The 21135-nt window shown below is 37.5% G+C and overlaps 1 protein-coding gene across 1 annotated transcript in view; it reads left to right on the forward strand.

Annotated features, from left to right (window-relative positions):
- The first annotated feature begins 15428 nt into the window (after positions 1 to 15428).
- Positions 15429 to 21135, forward strand: part of cpne5b (copine 5b) — a 203387-nt gene continuing 197680 nt past the window's right edge. Inside the window, exon 1 of the mRNA XM_039663352.2 lies at positions 15429 to 15821. Coding sequence (XP_039519286.1) covers positions 15712 to 15821 — 110 coding nt within the window. The 5' untranslated portion in view covers positions 15429 to 15711. The remainder of the gene's footprint in view (positions 15822 to 21135) is intronic.

Consider the following 21135-nt stretch of genomic DNA (forward strand, 5'->3'; position numbering starts at 1 on the left):
ACCTTTTCTGTGAAGTTTTCCATTACAAAGGCAAATTTATTAAATAATCATCTGAGAATCTACTTCAAAGAACTTTTGTTTTCAAAACTGTGAAAAATGCTGCTTTATGCCATCTTGCATCTTTTTTCTAAACGCGTCTTTGTTTTGTTCTTAAAGGAGATCAAAACGGGCGTCAAACGTGTTGCCAAAGTTTGTTTTAAATAATGTAGTTTTAAATAATCTCTTGCCAATCTCCCAAGTGAAACATACAACACATTCTGGAAACATGAGCTTAACGAACGTTTGCAAAAGTGCATTTTAATTCAGTGCAATTTACACATAATTTGATGTATAATTTCTACAATTCATTGTTGTTTTCAGCCATTGAGGTTTAGGAAGCGTGTTTGTACTATTCTAATGATGCATCCTATCGCAGAATCAACCCTTTTGTAATAAGTGAGATGATTTCATTTTAGAAATGAAGGAGCTTTGTTTCGGGTACCGTTTTGAAGCATTTTTTGGTACAACTGTAATATTCTTGGGAAAGGAGCTTGTCAAAATGTGCTCTGTATTGCTTGGACTTAAAGACTGTGAAATTGGTTTGCGAATACAGTTCCGTAACACGTCATCCACACGGATGATCTCTCTCTCGAATACTCAACGCTTTTCCAGCCATGCCAGCCTGCAATTCCACGTCCCTGGCTTAAAGGAGTCGTTCACTTTTAAAAAAACTTTTGCTGATTATTTACTCACCCCCATGTCATCCAAGATGTCCACGTCTTTCTTTCTTCAGTCGAAAAGAAATTAAGGTTTTTGATGAAAACATTCCAGGATTTTTCATCAATGGGAACCAAACGGTTCAAGGTCCAAATGAGAGTTTCAGTGCAAACTGTTCAAAGGGCTTTAAACGATTCCAGACGATGAATAAGGGTCTTATCAAGCGAAACGATCGCTCATTTCAAAAATAAATAACAAAGTTTAAGTTTTATAAGCTCAAATGCTCGCCTTGCTCTGTTCTGTGATGCACGTTCGTGACTCTCCTGTCTTTTTGAGTCTTTTTCGAGTCAATTCGTTCGTTGAATGAACCAAAAGACTCGTTCATTTTGATGAACGAATTCGAACAGGAGAGTCACACAGAATAGAGCAAGGCGACCATCAAAGCCTTTTGAACAGTTTGCACTGAAACTGTCTTCTGGACCTTGAACCGTTTGGTTCCCATTGAAGTCCATTATATGGAGAAAATCCTGGAATGTTTTAATCAAAAACCTTAATTTCTTTTCGACTGAAGAAAAAATGACAAGGACATCTTGGATGACATGGGGGTGAGTAAATAATCAGCAAAAGTTTTTTGAAAAGTGAACTACTCCTTTAAAGACATTCTTAATATTTTCGACGTATCTGAAGTTTTTGGGGTTTATCTTTACGCGTTCAGCTTCACCGCAGTAGTTTACGGGGGTACGTTTAGTGATGTAGCTTTACAGTTGCTTATATTTGATATTCTAGGCCAGTTCTGCATGGCATGGACCTGCTTTATAAGCTTCTACATCTGTATAGAATCTGAAAGGAAAGCTTTTCTGTACAGGGGAGATTGTGTCTATTGATCAGCGTAGCGTTAACCTGAGGCTTTGCCCCCCCTGCAATGCCAAAGGTGTCGTCCCGGCTGCCTTACGGGCCACACTGCAATACGCCTGACGCCTTACCTCACTCTCAGCGTGTGGAACATCATGCCATCGCAAAACGCTGCTTTTAAATGCCTTTAAATAAAATTTTTGAAGAAGTCTGTTCGAAAGGTGCTTTCTAGTTACCTGGCAACCCAGGTAGGCAGTTAATACGCAGATTAGAAAAGACATTTAAGTAATAGAGAAAAAGGCTGAAATTAAAGGCTGGGCTGAACGCTTTATTGATCAGGTGTGGCGGGCCGGAGACCAACTACCGTACGCCTGTGAAAATCAATATGCTTTATCTAATCAATAGAATTGTGGCAACAGATTACAAGCAAGATTATTCATTAAATTGAACAAATTAGAATTGAGTAATAATTAATCAAATTATTCCTTAAAGTTATCCATTTAAAATGAGTAAAGTTTACACCAAAAAATTGAACAAAAATATCTCACTAACATTCAGGTGTCAAAGATGAATTAAGAACTCTTTATTTTATATTGCCAACATTGAAGACACCTGATGTTAACAAGCAGAAAAACCTTAATTTTAAAACAAACCTAAACCAAACACTGATCTCCACAATGGTGACTTCAATTTATGTTTTTTTTTTTTGGTTGTTGTTGTAAGTTTTACTCATTTTAAATGGTTAACTTTAAATTTAATTAATAATTTTGCTTGTAATCTGTTGCCACAATTTTTTTTTGATTAGATAAAGCATTTTCATTTTTACAGTGTACGCTCACGGGTGCCTTTTATCGCACGGACTCCTCCCAACGAATGTAAATGTTTGTATAGACTTCCTTTCTGTTTGTTACATGTGCATGCGACCAAACTGGGTGTAAAATATCGGACTGTAAATACTGTACAGGTTTTATTTAATGACGGTTCAAGCATTTCTCCAGGGAAATAAATGAAAAAAATGAAGAAAAAAATAACTTGTGCATTTTCTTTTTGACTCGTGGCTAGAGTGTTCTTGTGCTGTTTTCTTGCTGTTTATCTCTCGGATTATAGAATTACGGTCGAGTTCCTGCCCGTGATGAGCCTGCAGATATGATCTGTCCATATGCAATCACTGGCTTGCTGTCGTCACACGCGTCTACAGGGAAACATCAGGTCACGTTTCACACCATAATCAAGAGTGGGAAAAAAGGTATTTTGCTTCATTAAAAATATGTGCAATTCATTTGTCTATATATATAGGTATAATATTTTATCAATTGTCAGCCATTAAAAACTAGTGTATTCTTCTAATTCATAACGGTATATGAATAAACGCATTGAAAAAGTTGAGGTTGCTAAGGTTATCTTTTATGTTTTTGAAAGAAGGCTGCATTCATTAGTTTAAAAGTGATATTGTGAAATGTGTTTTCTATTTGGACATTGTTATATGTCATTTATTCCTGTGATCAAAGCTGAATTTTCAGTCTAGTGTGTCATAATCTTTCAGAAATCACTCTAATATGATGATTTGCTGCTCAAGAAACATTTCAGTGGCACTTTACTTACCGCCTTGATGTATAAAGCATTATAAAAGTAACTTAAATGCATTAATTATGCCTTGTAATTCTCCTTATAATGCATAGAATGTTTTCATAAAGCATTAAAACACATCAAACACCCAATCTCAAATGTAACAAGGGTCTGGACATATAATGAATTTTAACATTGGTGTTAATTATTTATGAAGAGATGTAATGCATTATACATTACAAGGTCAAGCTGCTAGAATTATTGTCTCCCTTAGGAGAGATCTGTTTTAGATTAGGCAACACATGTACTGTAACATACAACATTAACAAACATTTCAAATCCTAAAAACAGTACATCTCATACACCACCCTCAGTTCCTGCCTGTTACACAGCTATTGCAGTTATTTAGCTTCCTACTGCAATCGCTCGTTAATTAATTTAAGACAGTGGTACAAATGAGTATTTGTATTGGATAATATAACCCTGTATTTCCGACCAGAGTTCATCAGTGCATACTCAAGAGTCTAATACAGTAAAATACATAAAAAATGTATTTACATTATAAATACATTTATCATTCATTTTATTGTGATCTTTTGATGACTATAAAAGTATATATTTATTTGAAACGGAAATCTTTTGTAACGTTCTCTCCCCCACACTCTAAACAATGCTGGGTTGTTTTAACCCAAATTTGGGTCAAATAAGGACAAACCCAAATGTTGGGTTCAATTTAACTCCCAACTTCAACTTTCACATTAAACTGTGATTTTTTTTTAATTACATTTTTAACCCAACATTTGGGTTTGTTAATATTTGACCCGTTTAAGATAGTCCCAGTCTAAGACGTATGTTTGAGCTGTTTTAACTGAAAACAATTTGCACTGGACTTAAAATATATTATATCAGTGCCATTGTTTTGTCTCAAGATTCACACCAGTTATCTTATTTTCTTTATAAAAGCTACTTACTTAAACGCCCTAATTGAATTTAATCTGTATTTTGGCTAAATGTCTGCCATTTTTGGTCAATACATTCAGTCCTTGCAGTATCCAGTTCTCCACTTCATCAAACTTTTGAATAGAAGTGAATATCTTTAATTAATATAATGAATAAAATAACAATATAATGAATAAAATACACTCTAAAAAATGCTTGGTTGTTTGAACCCAAATTTGGGTCAAATGTGGACAAACCCAAATGTTGGGTTAAAATCCAATTCAAATATGTGCAAGTTGAAGTTGGGGTAAAATTTGAAATTAAATTTTTTTTAACCCAACATTTGGGTTTGTCCATATTTGACCCAAATTTGGGTTCAAACAACCCAGCATTGTTTAAAGTGTAACAATATTATGTTGACAAGTTGATGTTTTCATAATGTCGCAGTTGATACAAATAATGTCTGCTGTTCATAACACGGGGAAAAAACTGTGATATTTTCCTGGCTAATGGTGACAAAAGACTCGGATGTGACATTTCTAGTTGGGATTGATTGAGGTTTCTCTGAAAATGTCGAAGTTTGAACTCGCAAAAGCATTTTGCGGTGACAAAAACGTATTTCTAACAACTTTCTATTGACTGTTGTTTGAGCACTGACTCAGCCGGTCTGCGTCGGCCCCTGATGTTGTTACCGAGCCCAAAGGGAGATGAAGCTTTCCGGAAAACCAACGCAATTTAAACGGCAGTCATACATCTTCATTTCACGTGTAAATCATCATCATCATTAACTGGCGAGGCTGTGCTTGTCTTCCTTTCCTCGGGAGGACGGAGGGATGATGATGGACGAGTGGCATCAGTGTGTGATTGAGGCGATACGGCCCTTCCAAACACAGATGACAGTATTTCAGTGATGTGTTGGGGTAGTTCATAAGTTTTACCTTGATTAAAATGGCATATAATTGATATGAATTATAATAGTTTAGCAAAGCACTTCGGGTTACTGGTGTTCACTCGCTCTTTAGCTTCAGCTCTCTCAGCTCAATGTCCAATATTGTTAACCGTCATTTTTTTCATCTTGATTTTTCTTCAAAACGTGTTGGTGCAAGGTTTAAAGGGGTGGTAAAGTATGATTTCTCTTTTCTAACTTTAGTTAGTGTATAATGTTGCTGTTGCTGCCCTCCAAACCCTGCCGTACTACATCGGCTTAGGTGGGATATATGGCGGCGGGTTGGACTGGTGCCAGCCTGCATATGATGGGCATTATGCAGGCATACCAGGCCAACCTCCTTAACACTCCAAGTGCCAGAATTCCAAAACTACTAGAACGCCCACAAACGGTCATTTTGACTGTTAGATTCAAAACAGTGTTTATTTCGTTGACGAATAATTTTCGTAATTATTTTCGTCAACCACATTTTTTCAAAGACGAAAACGAGAGGATAACTAAATAAATCTAGGTTTGAATGACAAAAACTATGATGAAAATGTCAAATAATAGGACTAGCAGGACTAGTAAACAGCCCATGCAGCAAAACAAACAAATCTCACCAGGATCATCCGACATGAACGGATCCGCCGTGTCTGATGATAGCAGCCGTCTCTTTTTCTTTGATGTGACTCTGAATCACTCTCTGATGAGGAGGAAATGAAAAAAAAATACCGCGAAATTCAGTGCGGTCAATATGACCGTCTATGGCCGAAATAGGTAAATATGTTAATTTTTTGTTTTGCCTTATGTTTATGTAACTTAATTTATATGAAAAGCATTTTAAATGAAAATACAGACAATTTTAGGAAAAGTCAGGTACCAGCAGGATTTTATTATTTTTTTTCAACAAAGTTGAAACCAAAATGATTCAAAATGACCGTTATGGCCGTTCTAGTGTTAAAGAGGTGGACGACAGTGGGGAGGACAATGTTAGAGCGACAGACTCGTCTTTTATACCCTCTACGCCGTATTCACTAGACTCGCGTCTTGAGTTGTGCTAGATGGCTTCACACAATGACAGACACTAGTCAGAGTGGCGCAGTGGGTATTTTGTTCCCTAAAGTGTCGTCTTTGCACACAGTGCAAGTTACTTTCTCAGGGAACGAGGGTTACGGTTGTTAATTTTTTTTTCTACAGTATGTTTTAATTGAATTCATTTCACTGTCAATATGATGCACCGTTACACTTTGACAAAATCCAAAAACTTTTATTAACCAACGTTTTCGTCAGATAATTAGATGACGAGATTAACACTAAACCCTTGACTGAAAGTCTTGCCACATTAAAGTCGGCATGAAATGGACGCTGCGCGAGTCTTTTCTTCCACATTGAGTGAAACTTCTTCTGGAACAAGAACAAATTGAGGGCGGGGCTTGATTTTGGCCATTTGAATGGATTGGTTGTTTGTGGTTTGCTATTGGTCGATCATATATGAGTGACAGGTTGCCCCGCCCTCATCATTAGAGAAGAGAAGAGATGCTGCAAGAGGGAGGGGAAGTTGTTCTGATTCAAGATTATGTGGCCCAAATCCTGCATTTTTATATACAGTATATATATATATATATATATATATATATGTGTGTGTGTGTGTGTGTATATATATATATATATATATATATATATATATGTATGTATATGTATGTATATATATATATATATATATATATATATATATATATGTATATCTGTATATATATATGTAGGTCTATGTATATAGATATATACATATGTATATATTATGTTAACTCTCTTTATATATATATATATATACATATATATAAAGAGAGTTAACAGTTTAACAATGTCCATTTCCCATTTTTTTGTCATATTGCAGCTTAACAGTTCCCTTCACTCATTAAGTCATCTTGTGGTCCATGAATGAAAGTTTGGATGACACATGGGTAAATGAATCCTGAAAACTACTCAATTAAGCCTTCACTGCGCTTAAATGGCATGACTATATTATTGGACTGTTAGACATGCCAGGAATTGCTTAATATGCTCCGGAGGAGAGATTACACATGCAGTCAGACGTTAGCACAAGCCTTTCATTCATCTCCGTGTGTCTTGCTGAGGCACATCTGCCATTTTCTGGCAGTCCCACCCCGTGGCCGCGTCTCCTGTGTCCCGCCGGGTCTGCTGAGGGGTGATAATGAGAGATTGTGTCGGAGACACTGGGAGAGATGCACTGTGATCGCGGAGTGCGGAGAGGACGGGGCTCATTGAGCTCACTGCAGGGGGACCGTGTGTGTGTGTGTGTGTGTGTGTGCGCTGATGACCCGCTTTTACACAGTTTGGAAGAGATTTCTCTACTGAAAACAAAGCTTGGGGCTGCGAGTGTAAAAGTGTGACGTTGTTCGAGAGAGACAAACTGAGAAAGAGGACAGTGGTGAACAGGAGAGGTTTGGATAAAAACATCTACGATCATAGACCACAGTATCACACGTATCTCCAAGAAAATGTCTTTAAAAGATGGAAAACATCCGTTGAATACAAATCTAAAGCAGTTTTGCATGCGTTCTCAATCAAAAACATTGTGATGCTTTTTAATGTTTTCCTTTCGGATGTGCAAAGTTACAAAGCTCTTAGTTCCGGTTTCACAGACAGGGTTTAGATTAAGCCAGGATCATGCCTTGGCTTAGTTTAATTAGGAAATTTAAGTAGCTTTGAATTTTTTTACTGGTTCATTCAGAATTCATTACTGAAAAAACAATGACATTGAAATATTTTTAAGATATATCAGTGCAAGTTGCTTTCAGTTAAAGGAGTAGTTCACTTTTAAAAAAAAAAACTTTTGCTGATAATTTACTCACCCCCATGTCACCCAAGATGGCCATGTGTTTCTTTCTTCAGTCGAAAAGAAATTAAGGTTTTTGATGAAAAAATTCCACGATTTTCTCCTTATAATGAACTTCAATGGGAACCAAACGGTTGAGAGTTTCAGTGCAAACTGTTCAAAGGGCTTTAAACGAATCTACACGATGAATAAGGGTCTTATCAAGCGAAAAGATCGCTCATTTAAAAAATAACTACAAAATTTTAAGTTTTATAAGCACAAATGCTCGCCTTGCTCTGTTCTGTGATGCGTGTTCGTGACTCTCCTGTTCGAACTCGTTCATCAAATTGAACAAATCTTTTTTCGAGTCATGACTCGAAGGGTCCTAGATAAGGCCCTTATTCATCGTCTGGAATTGTTTAAAGCCCTTTGAACAGTTTGCACTGAAACTCTCATTTGGACCGTTTGGTTCCCATTGAAGTCCATTATATGGAGAAAACCATGAATATTTTCATCAAAAACCTTAATTTCTTTTCGACTGAAGAAAGAAAGACATGGACATCTTGGATGACATGGGGGTGAGTAAATTATCAGGAAAAGTTTTTTTTAAAGTGAACTACTCCTTTAAAAAAACAACAGTGTTCTTCACACTTGTCTTTGAGCATTATACTAATATGTATATGTATATATACATTTGAAGCTTGACAGTTTATTCAAGACATTATATAGACAGTGTGTGTGTGTGCAACTTTTGTAAATTTATCTTGTTAATGCATTGTACATTCAGACACATGTAATTTTCTGACACATTCATCGACAATTAAAAACATTATAACATATTTTATTGAATTAAAAAACAACAAAAGGTATATGTATGGTACAGGCAGTAAAATGTTATGATCGAAAACATATTATATAAGTGATGTATACTGTAAGTAGGTAGAAATGGAAACAAATGTTTGCAGTTTAACCAGAAATCGCAGTCATCAGTGTGTTCCTCTTTCAACTGTGTTGGAGAGAGTCTTTACTACATGCTGAAAGTGGCATTTAAAGAGACAGCCAGTCCATCGATCCACCGCTGTCAATCAACAGGACACAAACACCAATCTGTAGACCTTCTCCCTGAGTAAAGGAGACATTCTGCTTTTCAAATGTTTTTAGACCAAACAGTGGAAACATCGAACCTCCAGATACACACGCAAGGAATTCAAAGCCTTTTCTTCATATCAAATGAACCATCATCCTCTTCCTCAGAAGTGCGCGATCTTTGAAAGAGATCATGAGATCTCGCATTTGCACTTTGTTCCCTCCTACGCAAAGCTGTTGTTTGAAGTCTTAATCAAGAGCGTCTTAATTAGTCTTAGTCTTCTTTTTCTTCCTTTTCTCCTGCTCCTCCTCCGGCTTTTTCCAGGGAAGAACGCTGTAGGAAACGTATGCAGAAATCAAGTACGTGGCCATCCCGGTGTATCCACCTATGATCAAACACAGCGGCTGAATGAGCACGAACAGGCAGAAGACGTTGACCGAAGCGCTGTCGGGCAGATTCACACGGCCGTCCTTGTGTGCCTGTAACACGCCGAAGAAATAGATGAGCGCCACGGCCGGGTAAAACGCCAGCTCCACCATGGTGCCGACGCATCAATGTGTCTCAGCTACCGGGGCACTTCCTATCGACCTTTCATCCGGCAGCTGAGGTAAAACATTACCTTCTTGCCGAGATAACATGTTATCAAAGAGCGAAGTGCAAGTTCCTCTCACGACATCAGGAAGCCTCCAGAGAGTGACCTTTACTCTCTAATGGAGTTTGAGAAGGAGCCAACAGCCGCCTGCAGGGCCGCTAGTATTAGCATCAAACACATGAAAGCCGGAGCGAGAGTCCCAGCTTCCAACACATGCTTGGATTAGTCTAGTGCACTGTGCCTGGCAGAGATTAGGCCGTAGGAACGGCCTGCTTTGAAAAAGTCCTCCGCCACCTCTATCTTTTGCCAGCGACTGGAAAAAAAAAAAAAAACACTAGCGGGATGTAAAAATAACTGTTGGTGGTGGAGATGTGATTTATTCATGAGCGTTGGCTATTGTCTACTTTAATGTGGATACATTTGAAAAATTTCGCGTTTTACGAAGTTTTGTTGTGGGTGAGAAACTTTTGGAATATGCCTGACAACGCTAAATTTACTGCACACACGTAAAACCAGTGATGAAGTACTGAATCTCAGTACTTAAGTAAAAGTACAAATAACCAGATAAATATTTACTTCAGTAAAAGTAGAAGTATAGCCTAACACAATGACAACCGTACTTAAGTAAAAAGTAAAAAGTATTTTAAATGTACTTTAAGTATTAAAAGTAAAAGTACTTGCATAATTGATTCTCTTAATGACTATTTTCTAATGATTAATAAAACATTTAATTCTAACTCATTGAACCTAATAGTCCTATAATGATGTTCAATAATGATGGAAAAAAATTGTTGTCACCATTTCTGAAACAAGCTTGCAATTAGGCAATATAAGCCATATCCTTACTACATGTTAATAACTATGTTTGGCCGTAAATGCGATTCATTTATGGTGTAATTCTGAACCTCTTGGCTTGCCATAATCCTAACCAAACGTATATTACACACGGTGCGTTTCCTAAGCATGTAAAAACAAATTTTCGCGTATAAATTGCACGATAAACACACTGCGTGCGAGACGCATTTAGTTGATGTATCTATGGCAACCAAACGTCACTGGTGAGACAAACGTGCAACGAACGGACGGTCAGATTACGTTTTGGCAGGGGAAAAACTGATCAGAAAATGTAATGAAAATGTAACAGAAGTTGTAGAAATGTAGTGGAGTAGAAAGTAGAATAATTGCTGCAAAATGTAACGAAGTAAAAGTAAAAAGAATGCACTATTTATTCTACTTAAGTAAAGTAAAGATACGTGAAAAATGTACTTAAGTAAAGTAACGAAGTATTTGTACTTCGTTACATTCCACCACTGCGTAAAACCTCATAAAAGCTCACTCAGATGATACGGACGGATAATCAATCAATCAATCAATCAATATTTATTTATACAGCCCCTTTTCAAGGCGAACCAAAGTGCTTTCCAAAAAACAAAAACAATACAATGCAAAATATAAAAATAAAATATATTATCGAGATATATTGTAAATGTATATCACAAAGAAAACACAGAATGACTCAACAAATGTTATGATACAAAAGCCAGTCTAAATAAATAGCGTTAAAAGGGCCTATTAACTGTCATTAAGTGTCTTTCGCTCAATTATGACATTTTTAATGCAAATATGACATCGTTTGAGATGACACCTTGACATAAACCAATACAACACAACCTGTCAGTGTCTTTCTCATGACAACTTGACATTACTAAGACAACACAACCTGTCATAAACATGACATAGCAGATGAATGATCAAACTTAAGAAAGCACCCAGCTTTATTGGTTAACGTTACATTAAACTGTCAGGCGGTTGGTTTTGACACGTCTTCTTCAACCGAAAACATATTGGTGTGGACTGCGATTTAAAAGATGGCGGCACAATAGATGCGACTTCACACAAATTGTGTCTTAGATGCCGAGCAGGATGGGAAGTATAAGCCTGTCTGTGTTTGACCCCCCAGACCTTTTCGCACCCGTATTAATCATCTCATCAAGACTTCGCAAGGGTCTTCATTTGGACCTTACCCCTTCAATTCCCTCCGTTTAATTGCACTCAAACAGGCCTATTTCTGGCCCCGTTGACGCAATGTGGAAGAAACACAGTAATTAAAGCCCCAAATCACAGTGAATGGTGCAGTTTGGCTGACATTATGGAAAACATTCTTCTTTCCTGTCTTTGTTCTGTGTGGCAGCTTCGCCTTCCCATCTGGTCCCGGTTTTCCAGTTCGGAGATGCAGTTTTGCATCCCTTCCTCACCCTGGCATCGCCATCAGATCTCTGACTATGGCTTTTTTGGCACTGGGTGTTAATTAATATTTGTCACGGGGTCAAAGTTGAACACTGGCAGTGGTTTTTCTCATTGGTGTGGTGTGGAAGGCACCGCATGAGGCTCAATTAGACCTCAAAACTAGGAGGACATCTGCACATCCTCCCACACGCCCATCCCGATGCCCATTAACATTGCCTTTACACTCGTGACTCATGCGGGAGGGTACGAGGTGGTCTCATGCCAGCGTGAGGCTGTTTCCGTGCCCGTTGATTTCCAAAGTGGCTCCAGAGCTTACTTAAAGGTACAGTGTGTATATTTTAGAGGCATCTAGTGGCGAGTTTGCGAATTGTAACCAATAGAAGTTACGGTGGCTGACAGGAAAAGATGTCGTCAGTTAACCTTCAAATGGTCTTCGTTTCCTGTTTACACTACAGGGTCTATACGACCCCAACAATTGATTGAGTAATTGTACGAAAAATATACATTTTTAATCATACAAATAATATATCATATTTTTGTTGTTTACTTCTCATCTATTCATTAATGCTGTGTTTTTGGAGATATAAAGTACTTTTGTATCCATATCCCACACAATTCCTCAACTACACCATTAGCTTGCATATGAAATATAATTTTTTTATGATACATTGCATTTATGCTCTAGTACTAGGCCTTCATTTCTGTGTAGAAATGTCAGATTTATGCCGCATTTTTTTTTTTTTGACACATGAAGAAAATATATTTATTTATTTATTTTTTTACATTTCCCATTCATTTCAATGTGGGCTCATATTGACCCTGAAGACCAGAAGTGTAAACATTTTTTTTTTTTACATACCTTCAGAACAATCGAATCAAGCAGGTTTTTTTTGTGTGTGTGTATACAGTAGATAGATAATGTATGAACAGTCACAAAATCTTTTTCCACTGAGATAAAGGGAACCTTTTTTTTATTAAGTATAAGTTGATTGGGGTCGTATAAACCCCATGACCCGATTGAGGGCCACGCAAAAAAATAAAGAAATGATGTATGAGTAATTATTCAGTAAAATTGTGTAATGGTGAGTATTATTGTTACTTGTTCATCATTGTGTTAGTGTTTTATTCGCAGTCTTTAGCTATACTCTAAAAAATGTTGGGTTGTTTAAACCCAAATTTGGGTAAAATATGGACAAACCCAAATGTTGGGTTAAAAATGCAATTAAAAAATTGAAAGTTTTAAGTTGGGGTAAAATTTGAAATTACATTTTTTAACCCAACATTTGGGTTTGTCCATATTTTACCCAAATTTGCATTCAAACAACCCAGCACTGTTTAGAGTGTAGCTTCTTTGCACGAGTGACGGTAGTAGTTTGTCCGTCTTGGGCCACCGTAGAAACGTGGTTCAGTGTAAGGGGAAATGGCTCAATCAAAGGTTTCAAAACATAACGGGTCATTATGTAGGTATTTATACAACACTGAAAACATAGTTATGTATGATATTGCATTTCTGTCAACAGATCCTCTTAAATATTACACAATGCACCTTTAAACCGTCTAAGGAAAAGGGAGGAAAACAGTGGAGTTTAATAGGCCCGCATCCTGAGGGAGAAGTGAGGACTTAGTGTGAATTTACCATGTTAGTACTTTCGTTCTGTGTTCTGGCGTTTCTTGGAAATGTTTTTTTTGGTTCTGAAAAGGTCTGCTGCTGTCGAACTCCCTGAAAAAAAGAACAATGTGCACTGCTTTTCCGTGATAGGCATGTTAAATGCATGGTTTTCTTTCATTTTATTCATTATTAATGTTTTTTTGCAGATGATTTTTAGATAAGCACTGAACACTTAGCTTTTAGGCAGCAGGGAAAGTGTTTGCAAATACTGTGTCTTTTCTGTGGTTGAGCTGCCGCTGGGGAAACACGCTGAACTTGTTCACTTCGGCTCCTGGGAGCTGTCCACGTGTAGTGGTGCTGAATTCATGCAATCCTTCCCAATCTCTCTCTCCCCCTCTCTCTCTCTCATTTTATTTATGCATTATTACTTTGTTTATTTATTATGGATGCATTTTTGGGGAATTATCTGTCCTCTGCAATGGAAGATGCTAGTAAATATTACAGAGTAATTAGCACAGAATCATTAGTGGACGCCTTGCATTAGATTGCAATGAATAATGACGAAGAGGGGGATGAGGCGAGGTCAGTCAGTTTAACCAATTAGAAATTAGCTACAGGGAAGAAAAAACAATCATATGACCGCCACCCTCCTGAGGTTAAAGCAATATATCATATTTAAAGTAGCACAGTTGAATTAAGGATTACATGACAATAGCCAGTTTGGAGGAACGGAAGTAAATTTAATTTTGATTTGATTAATGGTTGTTAAATGCATCATCTGCATCAACAGGTTCTCTTCTTTAATTAACAGTGTAAGATTAGCTGTAGACTTCTGTGCTGTATAGCTTTATCTTTACTAGCTGACAGATTTGGGAACATTATATCCACGTTTGAGACAGAGCAACAACAAAAACAACCTTTGGGTGTTCTAACTCAGTTTCTGAATGGATGAGATGATGTGCGCACACTAGAGTTATACATTTGACTATTTGTCAAAGAAAAGATTTCCTGTATCTTAAACTGATGAACTTTTGCTTAAAAAACAACGAAAAATGCCCTAATTTTTCTAAGTAAAAAAAAAAAGGGAACAACCTTATCAAAAATGTTACTGCTTATAAGTAGCACTTCCTAGAATTGTTTTGCAAACCTTGATCTATCTATCTATCTATCTATCTATCTATCTATCTATCTATCTGAGAGGAATAGAGAGAGCTTTATGAGCAAACATCTTTTTGATATTTGTTTCAGTAGAAAATTCAATTTATTTTGTCATAATTTTATGACTTCTATGAATATTTCCAGTATTCGCTCCTTTCTTCCTTTGATTTCTCAAAGGTACACTTCCTGATTGCTGAAATCTCGATCTATTATTTGTCCAGATAGCCTTGTTATTTTGAGAGGGAGTATCACTTATTTTGTGCCACATTATTGCTACTGAAACACATATCAAACGCATAGCTCATAAAACTCCCTCTCTCACTCTCTTTTTGAGTGTAAGATTGTGAATTAGGCCTTTTTCATTGTTTTTTTTCAAGCAAAAGTTCACAGTTTTATGATACAAGACATCTTTGATTTGAACACACACACACACACACACACACACACACACACACACACACACACACACACACACATACACACACCAGTTAAATCCAGTGTTAATGTGCCAGGTTGCTATAGCAACCTTATAGCAACTATAGGCTACAATTCGAAGTAATTTATTTATATAATTTATTAATTTATTTTAAAATGACAGGTTTAAGGATTTATTGAACGTTAGTGTTGTTGTTTTTATTTAGGTTTTGCTGCTATTTTATAAAACATTATGCTAATAGAAATGTATCGTAAATTAAGTCTTTATTAACCCCAGCTGTGACCAAGAACTCTCTTTACACATGGTAATCATGTTCTGTAATCATGTAGGCCTATAGAATACATTTTGGCACAATATAATTGTGATTCGCCTTTCATTGACGTGCCATTCAAGCCGCTGTAGGCATACGCCAGTGCGGAGTGTAGCCCACCGGAGAGAGCATCAGTGCGCATGCGCGTGTCGAACAGATAGTAGGGTAGGGCTGGAGCGCGCGCTGGCTGGATGCTCTTCACGAGCGCACATGTAGAGCGCTTGATGTACCGAGGAGATCTTTCCCTCTCTCTGCTGACCACCAGACTCTCCAGCACAGTTTAAAGCGACTTCCCCCCTGACTTTAACATCCCCGTTCAAGTTTCTTGAGTTGTAGGGGGGCTCTTCATTAATACCCTGGCCTTGTTAACTCCTGCGTGGTCCGAGCGGGACCGTGACAGCCTCCGCGGGGCCAGGCTGCGCGAGCCGTGGAACTGCCCCGAGCCGCGCGCGCTCATGGAGGGAGACATCATGGACAAACTGGAGGACATGGCTTCGGTCTACGAGTTCGACCCGTTAACGGGCAACATCCCCGCCACCAAAGTGGAGATCACAGTTTCGTGCAGGTAAGAAACCCGGAGTCCGGTGCGAGTGACAGCGCGCGCAGCTGGAGGGGGAAAACGCGCGCGCATCACCACATAACGCCTCAGCTACAATAAAACATCTTTCAGAATATATCAACGACGTTTATAGTGAGGGAAGTTATCCAAAACTATCATTCTGCTGTTGGGAACGGCACTGAATAGATGTTGCGCGTGATAAATAGATAGAAAGCGTTAGTTTAATCGACTAGGGATTTTTTTTGGTGAATTTATAGGAAGTTTTGTTTATGGGTGGGGTGGGGACAGTTACGTTACCTCAAGTATCTATAATACACAATGCCTCTTGTTTAAAGTGTTACAACAGTTGAATAACTATACAGAGAGCTGAAATACGAATTTTGTGCATTCTACATTCTCATTGATTTTTCTTACTCTCACAAACTCGATTATAATACGGATTTATGCAACAGTTCGCGAGTTATTTAGTCGGAATACGTGTGTAAGAGATCTGTGATGAATGTATGATGTGCTCTCATGTCCATTGCTCGATCACATACTCTATATGTTGAACAGCAGCTGTATCCCTGCACTCATTGATCGATTGACTGACTGTGTAAACACTCTCATGAATACAGAGAGAAGCTTATCTGTATTCTGCTTTACCTGTCTGTGATACAACATATAGGCTGAATTCAGGGTGATGGGAACCAGTTTTGATATTGGGATGACACGGGGAAAGTGTCCCAATCAACCCCAGTTTTTTGTTTTGGGTAGGAAATTGCATAAACGTATCTGGATTTGTATTTTACACATTTTTTTAAAGTTGTTAAAAATAAGTTTGGTGGACCTTCATGAGGTTTTGAAAGAGGATCCCAGCTGAGCTTTCTCGTTCCTCATTTTCAATACAGAAATAACTTTAAAGAAGACACATTGCAAATATCATCAGTCCTTCCCGTATATCCACACAGTCCATTTTTGGATTGCTTACTGTGTAATAGTCATAGGCTACATTTGAGATTAAGATTCTCATAATTGCTTCATGCTATAAAAGATTGTCTTAATGTTTTACAATTTTAGTTGTGTAAAGTCAACACTACCTTCTTAATGTGTTTTTAACTCTGAAATTTAGTAGTAAAATGTCCACCCAACCTATGTATAATGTTGTTGATTTACCCTGATAACAGCTCAACATGCAATGTAAGAGAAAACTGATCTGCTGTGTTTCCCAGTTATTGATTCACACGTATGAATATTCATAATGGTGTGCTGGAAGTGGCTGTCTTTTGTTCACTGGTTGAATATGAGCTTATTATTAGAAGACATTATTTAAAGATGAAATCTGTATTGCATTGCACAAACGTGATGATACAGTGAGGCGGATTCCTTAGAAGATGATTAATTGCATTTAAATGATAATGGATAAGTGCAATTATTTTTGTGCCAGGATGATTTGTCTTGATTTGAAGCGACTTGCAGATAAAGGAAGAGAAAGAAGTCCATGGTGATTTATGGCTGCCTGCACCTGTGGACCATTTATATTTTCCCTGCATGTATTGCTAACATAGTGGGTGATATTGATTTCTATGACCCTTTGAGGGTTAACTGTGAGTGGAGATAGCAATGAATAATAAGTGTGCCATTTAAAAGCAGCATTTTATTTTCTTTAAAAAGCCTGGAGTTACGATGAATTCCTCAAAAATAACACTAAATCCACTGCCAACATGCTTAATACGGCACATTATGATTAGATATGCATGCACACAAGTATAATTTGTGCTTATTTTGCGCCAATGACCAGCTGATTGCACATAATCCATTATTTAAAAGAAATAATTAATTAGCGATCTGGATTGTGGTAATGGGGTGAGCATGACCTCGGGCACTAGAGCAGGATGTGGGGATCGACGCACATAAACGTGATTCCATCGGATCCATCAAACAGGAGCTTCATTTACCCTAGAGACCTCAATTGGCAGTCCAGTCACATATATAGAGCCTGACCGAGAGCTGTTTTCATAGAGTGACAAACAGAAGGATCAGCAGATGAAATCTATAATGGATTTCAACAAGTTTGCATTCGAAGGTCCGGCCAAACAGACTCCGTTGCATCTGAATGGTCGTGTGATGGTTATGCGGTTTGTAAGGTAAATGGAAACTCTGTGTGGGAGTTTACATCACACGGCGCTCTTTCATTATCAATGAGACGTGTTCTTTCTGTGCATATGGACGTGATATGACAGCGACTACCTTTTCAGGAACTCCTTCTCAAGCAATTCCCATGCAAACATGAGACTGTTATGAGAATGCCAACCATTTTTATTCATGCAACATCTGAGAATTTGTTTGGTTTCTTGAATACTAATCTAATACACTTCCTGTTTATATACTGTAACACATCCAGTTTTACACTTCAGGTGCTCTTCGTTTCGGAGTCACACTTGTTATCTTCCCGGTCAAAAGTGACCGGACACCTAAAAATTAAATTTCCTCCATCCCAGTAAAACCAATGCAATTTATTTTTGTTCAATAATATTTATTCTTTGTAATTTAATATTTTGAGACAATTTGATTGAATTTATTAATATTTATGCAATATGTATGGTCTATTTTTGGCATGGAAAAATATATATGTTTTTCTATATATATATTATTTTTTTCAAAAAAATATTAATGCAGTATTTTAGTTTAATATAGCGTCTAGGCCTTCAGAAAAAAAATATTTTTTGAAGAAAATTAGCACCATCTGGTTACAGTATAGAGAAAAAGCGTAGAATCATGGTGTAACCACTAGATGGCATGTACAGCTTTCTATGGAAAAGCATCTGAATTCCCCAGATGTTTATGAACACATTTTATTTATTTTTTTGGTGGATTTGAATATATATTTGAAACAATCTCAAAAATGATTTTTTATTTAAAAAAATGTAAAAAAAAAATAAATTAAAAAATTGTGAATTTTTGTCAATTTGCCATTCATTTCCTATAGGGGTCATTTTTGACCAAAGACCACAAGTGTGACTATTTTTTTTAAGACCACTTAGCATGCTCAGTTCATGACCTCAATTTTTTTGTGTGTTCACATACATAATGCCATAAAAGTCACCAAGTTTCGTAACATTCCGATGAAGCTGTGATTTTAAAAAATTCAAAACATACTTTTTGTAATCAACATTTATTTGTGTGTAAGTGTATAAAAGTGTGTGTGTGTGTGTGTGTGTGGGTTTGCACTCTAGATGTTGTAGAGTGTCACCCCTTTCCTGCGGTGTACTTTTTTTTAGAATTGTGGCCGATTTGTAGATTGCACGTACAAAAATTCAGAGAATTTTTTTTTTTTTGTCAATTTCCCATTCATTTCCTATGGGTCGTCATTTTTGACCGAAGACCACAAGTGTGACTATTTTTTTTACGACCACTTAGCATGCTCTTATCATCACCTCAATTTTTTTTTTTGTATTCACATACATAATGCAATAAAAGTCACCAAGTTTCGTAACATTCCAATGAAGCTGTGATTTTTAAAATTTCAAAACAGAAATTTTTTCGGTCAGAAATGACCGAAAAGCACCTGAGGGTTAACACTTTTGTGCTCATTATACAATCCAGATTGTATATAGCAGTTTTTATACCTACTGTAACTAGACATCGCGAGCATTAAATTATTCAACATCTTTTCCCAAAAAAAGCTTGAAAGGGATGTGGTGCATAGATCAAACTTGTGTTGATCTCTACTGCTTTTGGGAGACTTCTGAGAGATGAGAGGAACGCTGTGATGTTTTTCAGGTGTAGCTCCCTTGCATTGTTCCTTTATGATTTTGTAAATACTTTATCTGTAAAGCGCAAGATTCACTAGCATACAAGACTCACTGGCCACCAGAGATCGCAGCAGGTTTATTACCCACGATAAACGGCATTCATATTCTCTGAGCTTTGTGGGAGGCGTGATGTTTGTTGATTGATCGCTTCCAGCAGCCAATCACGATGCAGATAAGCGTCAGTGTGAAATGTCAGTGTGCACCTGGGGACAGATCTCTCAAAACCATTCCCGCCTGCTCCTCAAACCACACAGATAGGATGGTGATTCACTCTTCTGTTCTGGATTCTGGGGAAAAATCAAAATTACGGCCTGTCGTTTGCATGTAATTACTGTGATTTTAGAGCAATTACCGGTTCCCTCGTTAAAATCCCTGCCACAATGATAAGGCATCAGAAACCTGTCAGAGAAAAACCCCCGTGACGTATTTTTCTCGAGATAAGGCTGGGATTACTGTAGCCGGATAAGGCGGGAGGAAGATTACACCACAAGACTTTTCGAGTGCTATCGACAATGGAAACGGCGAAAACCTGTTTTATTTATCAGATCTGATAACAGAGATATGCTGTCATCTAAAGCAACACATAACTGCTTCACTGGCCTTCGCTTGAAGTCTATAAAGCTGAAAGTACTTCCCTCGTCTGCGTGATGCACTTTTCTTCATCAGTACTTGTGCGTGGATAACAACGCATTTACAAGTGAATTGAGCTCTTGAAAGGAAGTGAGATGGAGCTGAACACAGAGAATGAGCCTTAACACAATAGGGCGACATATTTGTCATTTTAGGATTGAAAAGGATCCTCAAGACAAGAGTCTGACCCAACTTACCCTTCACAGTGGGCTACTAGTTGTGTCACCAAAATCCTGTAAATGTGGCTGAGAATGTCATTTGGTACTGTGAGACCAATGGGATGCTAATTAACTTACTAATTAAAGCAATAGGCATGTAGTTTTCCAGTAGCAAAGCATTTTGATTGATTAAGTAGTGTGGTAGCATTGTGAAACCCTAATTGTTCAGTATTCTATGTTGGCTATTTAGAATCAGATCAAGCAATGAATGACTCGTTAGAATCAGTTCTTTTCAATGGATCAGGCAAACCAGACTGAATCACTGTAGTCGCTGGATGTTAGTTTTTGGAGTGGTTCCAGCATAAATGACTCACTCACTCACTTGACTAATGCCTGGTTCAGATTACACGATTTTTTTTGTCTGTTACGATAGTCACTGTGTCAGATTACGCGATTTTGACTCCTAAAATCTTGTCGTGTCGTGGACAAGACACGTCAGACTACTTTTTGCTTCCTGACCAGTCATCGCATGCCGTCGAGAAGGCGAAACTAGTAGCGAGTGACTTACGGAAACGAACGGAAACAAACAATGGATGAAGTGTGAGTGTTGTATTGGCTGTCCTGTGTTAAAAAAAGAAAAAAGTAAAAAAAAGCAAGAAAACCCGACAATGGACACGTTCCTGGATTGCTCGAAGAGGACAGTGTGGGCTGTCAATCCTCCAAAGAGAACTTGAGGAA

This window comes from Pimephales promelas, chromosome 21, assembly GCF_988280905.1.
Source record: "Pimephales promelas chromosome 21, fPimPro1.hap1.1, whole genome shotgun sequence".
Lineage (NCBI taxonomy): Eukaryota > Metazoa > Chordata > Actinopteri > Cypriniformes > Leuciscidae > Pimephales > Pimephales promelas.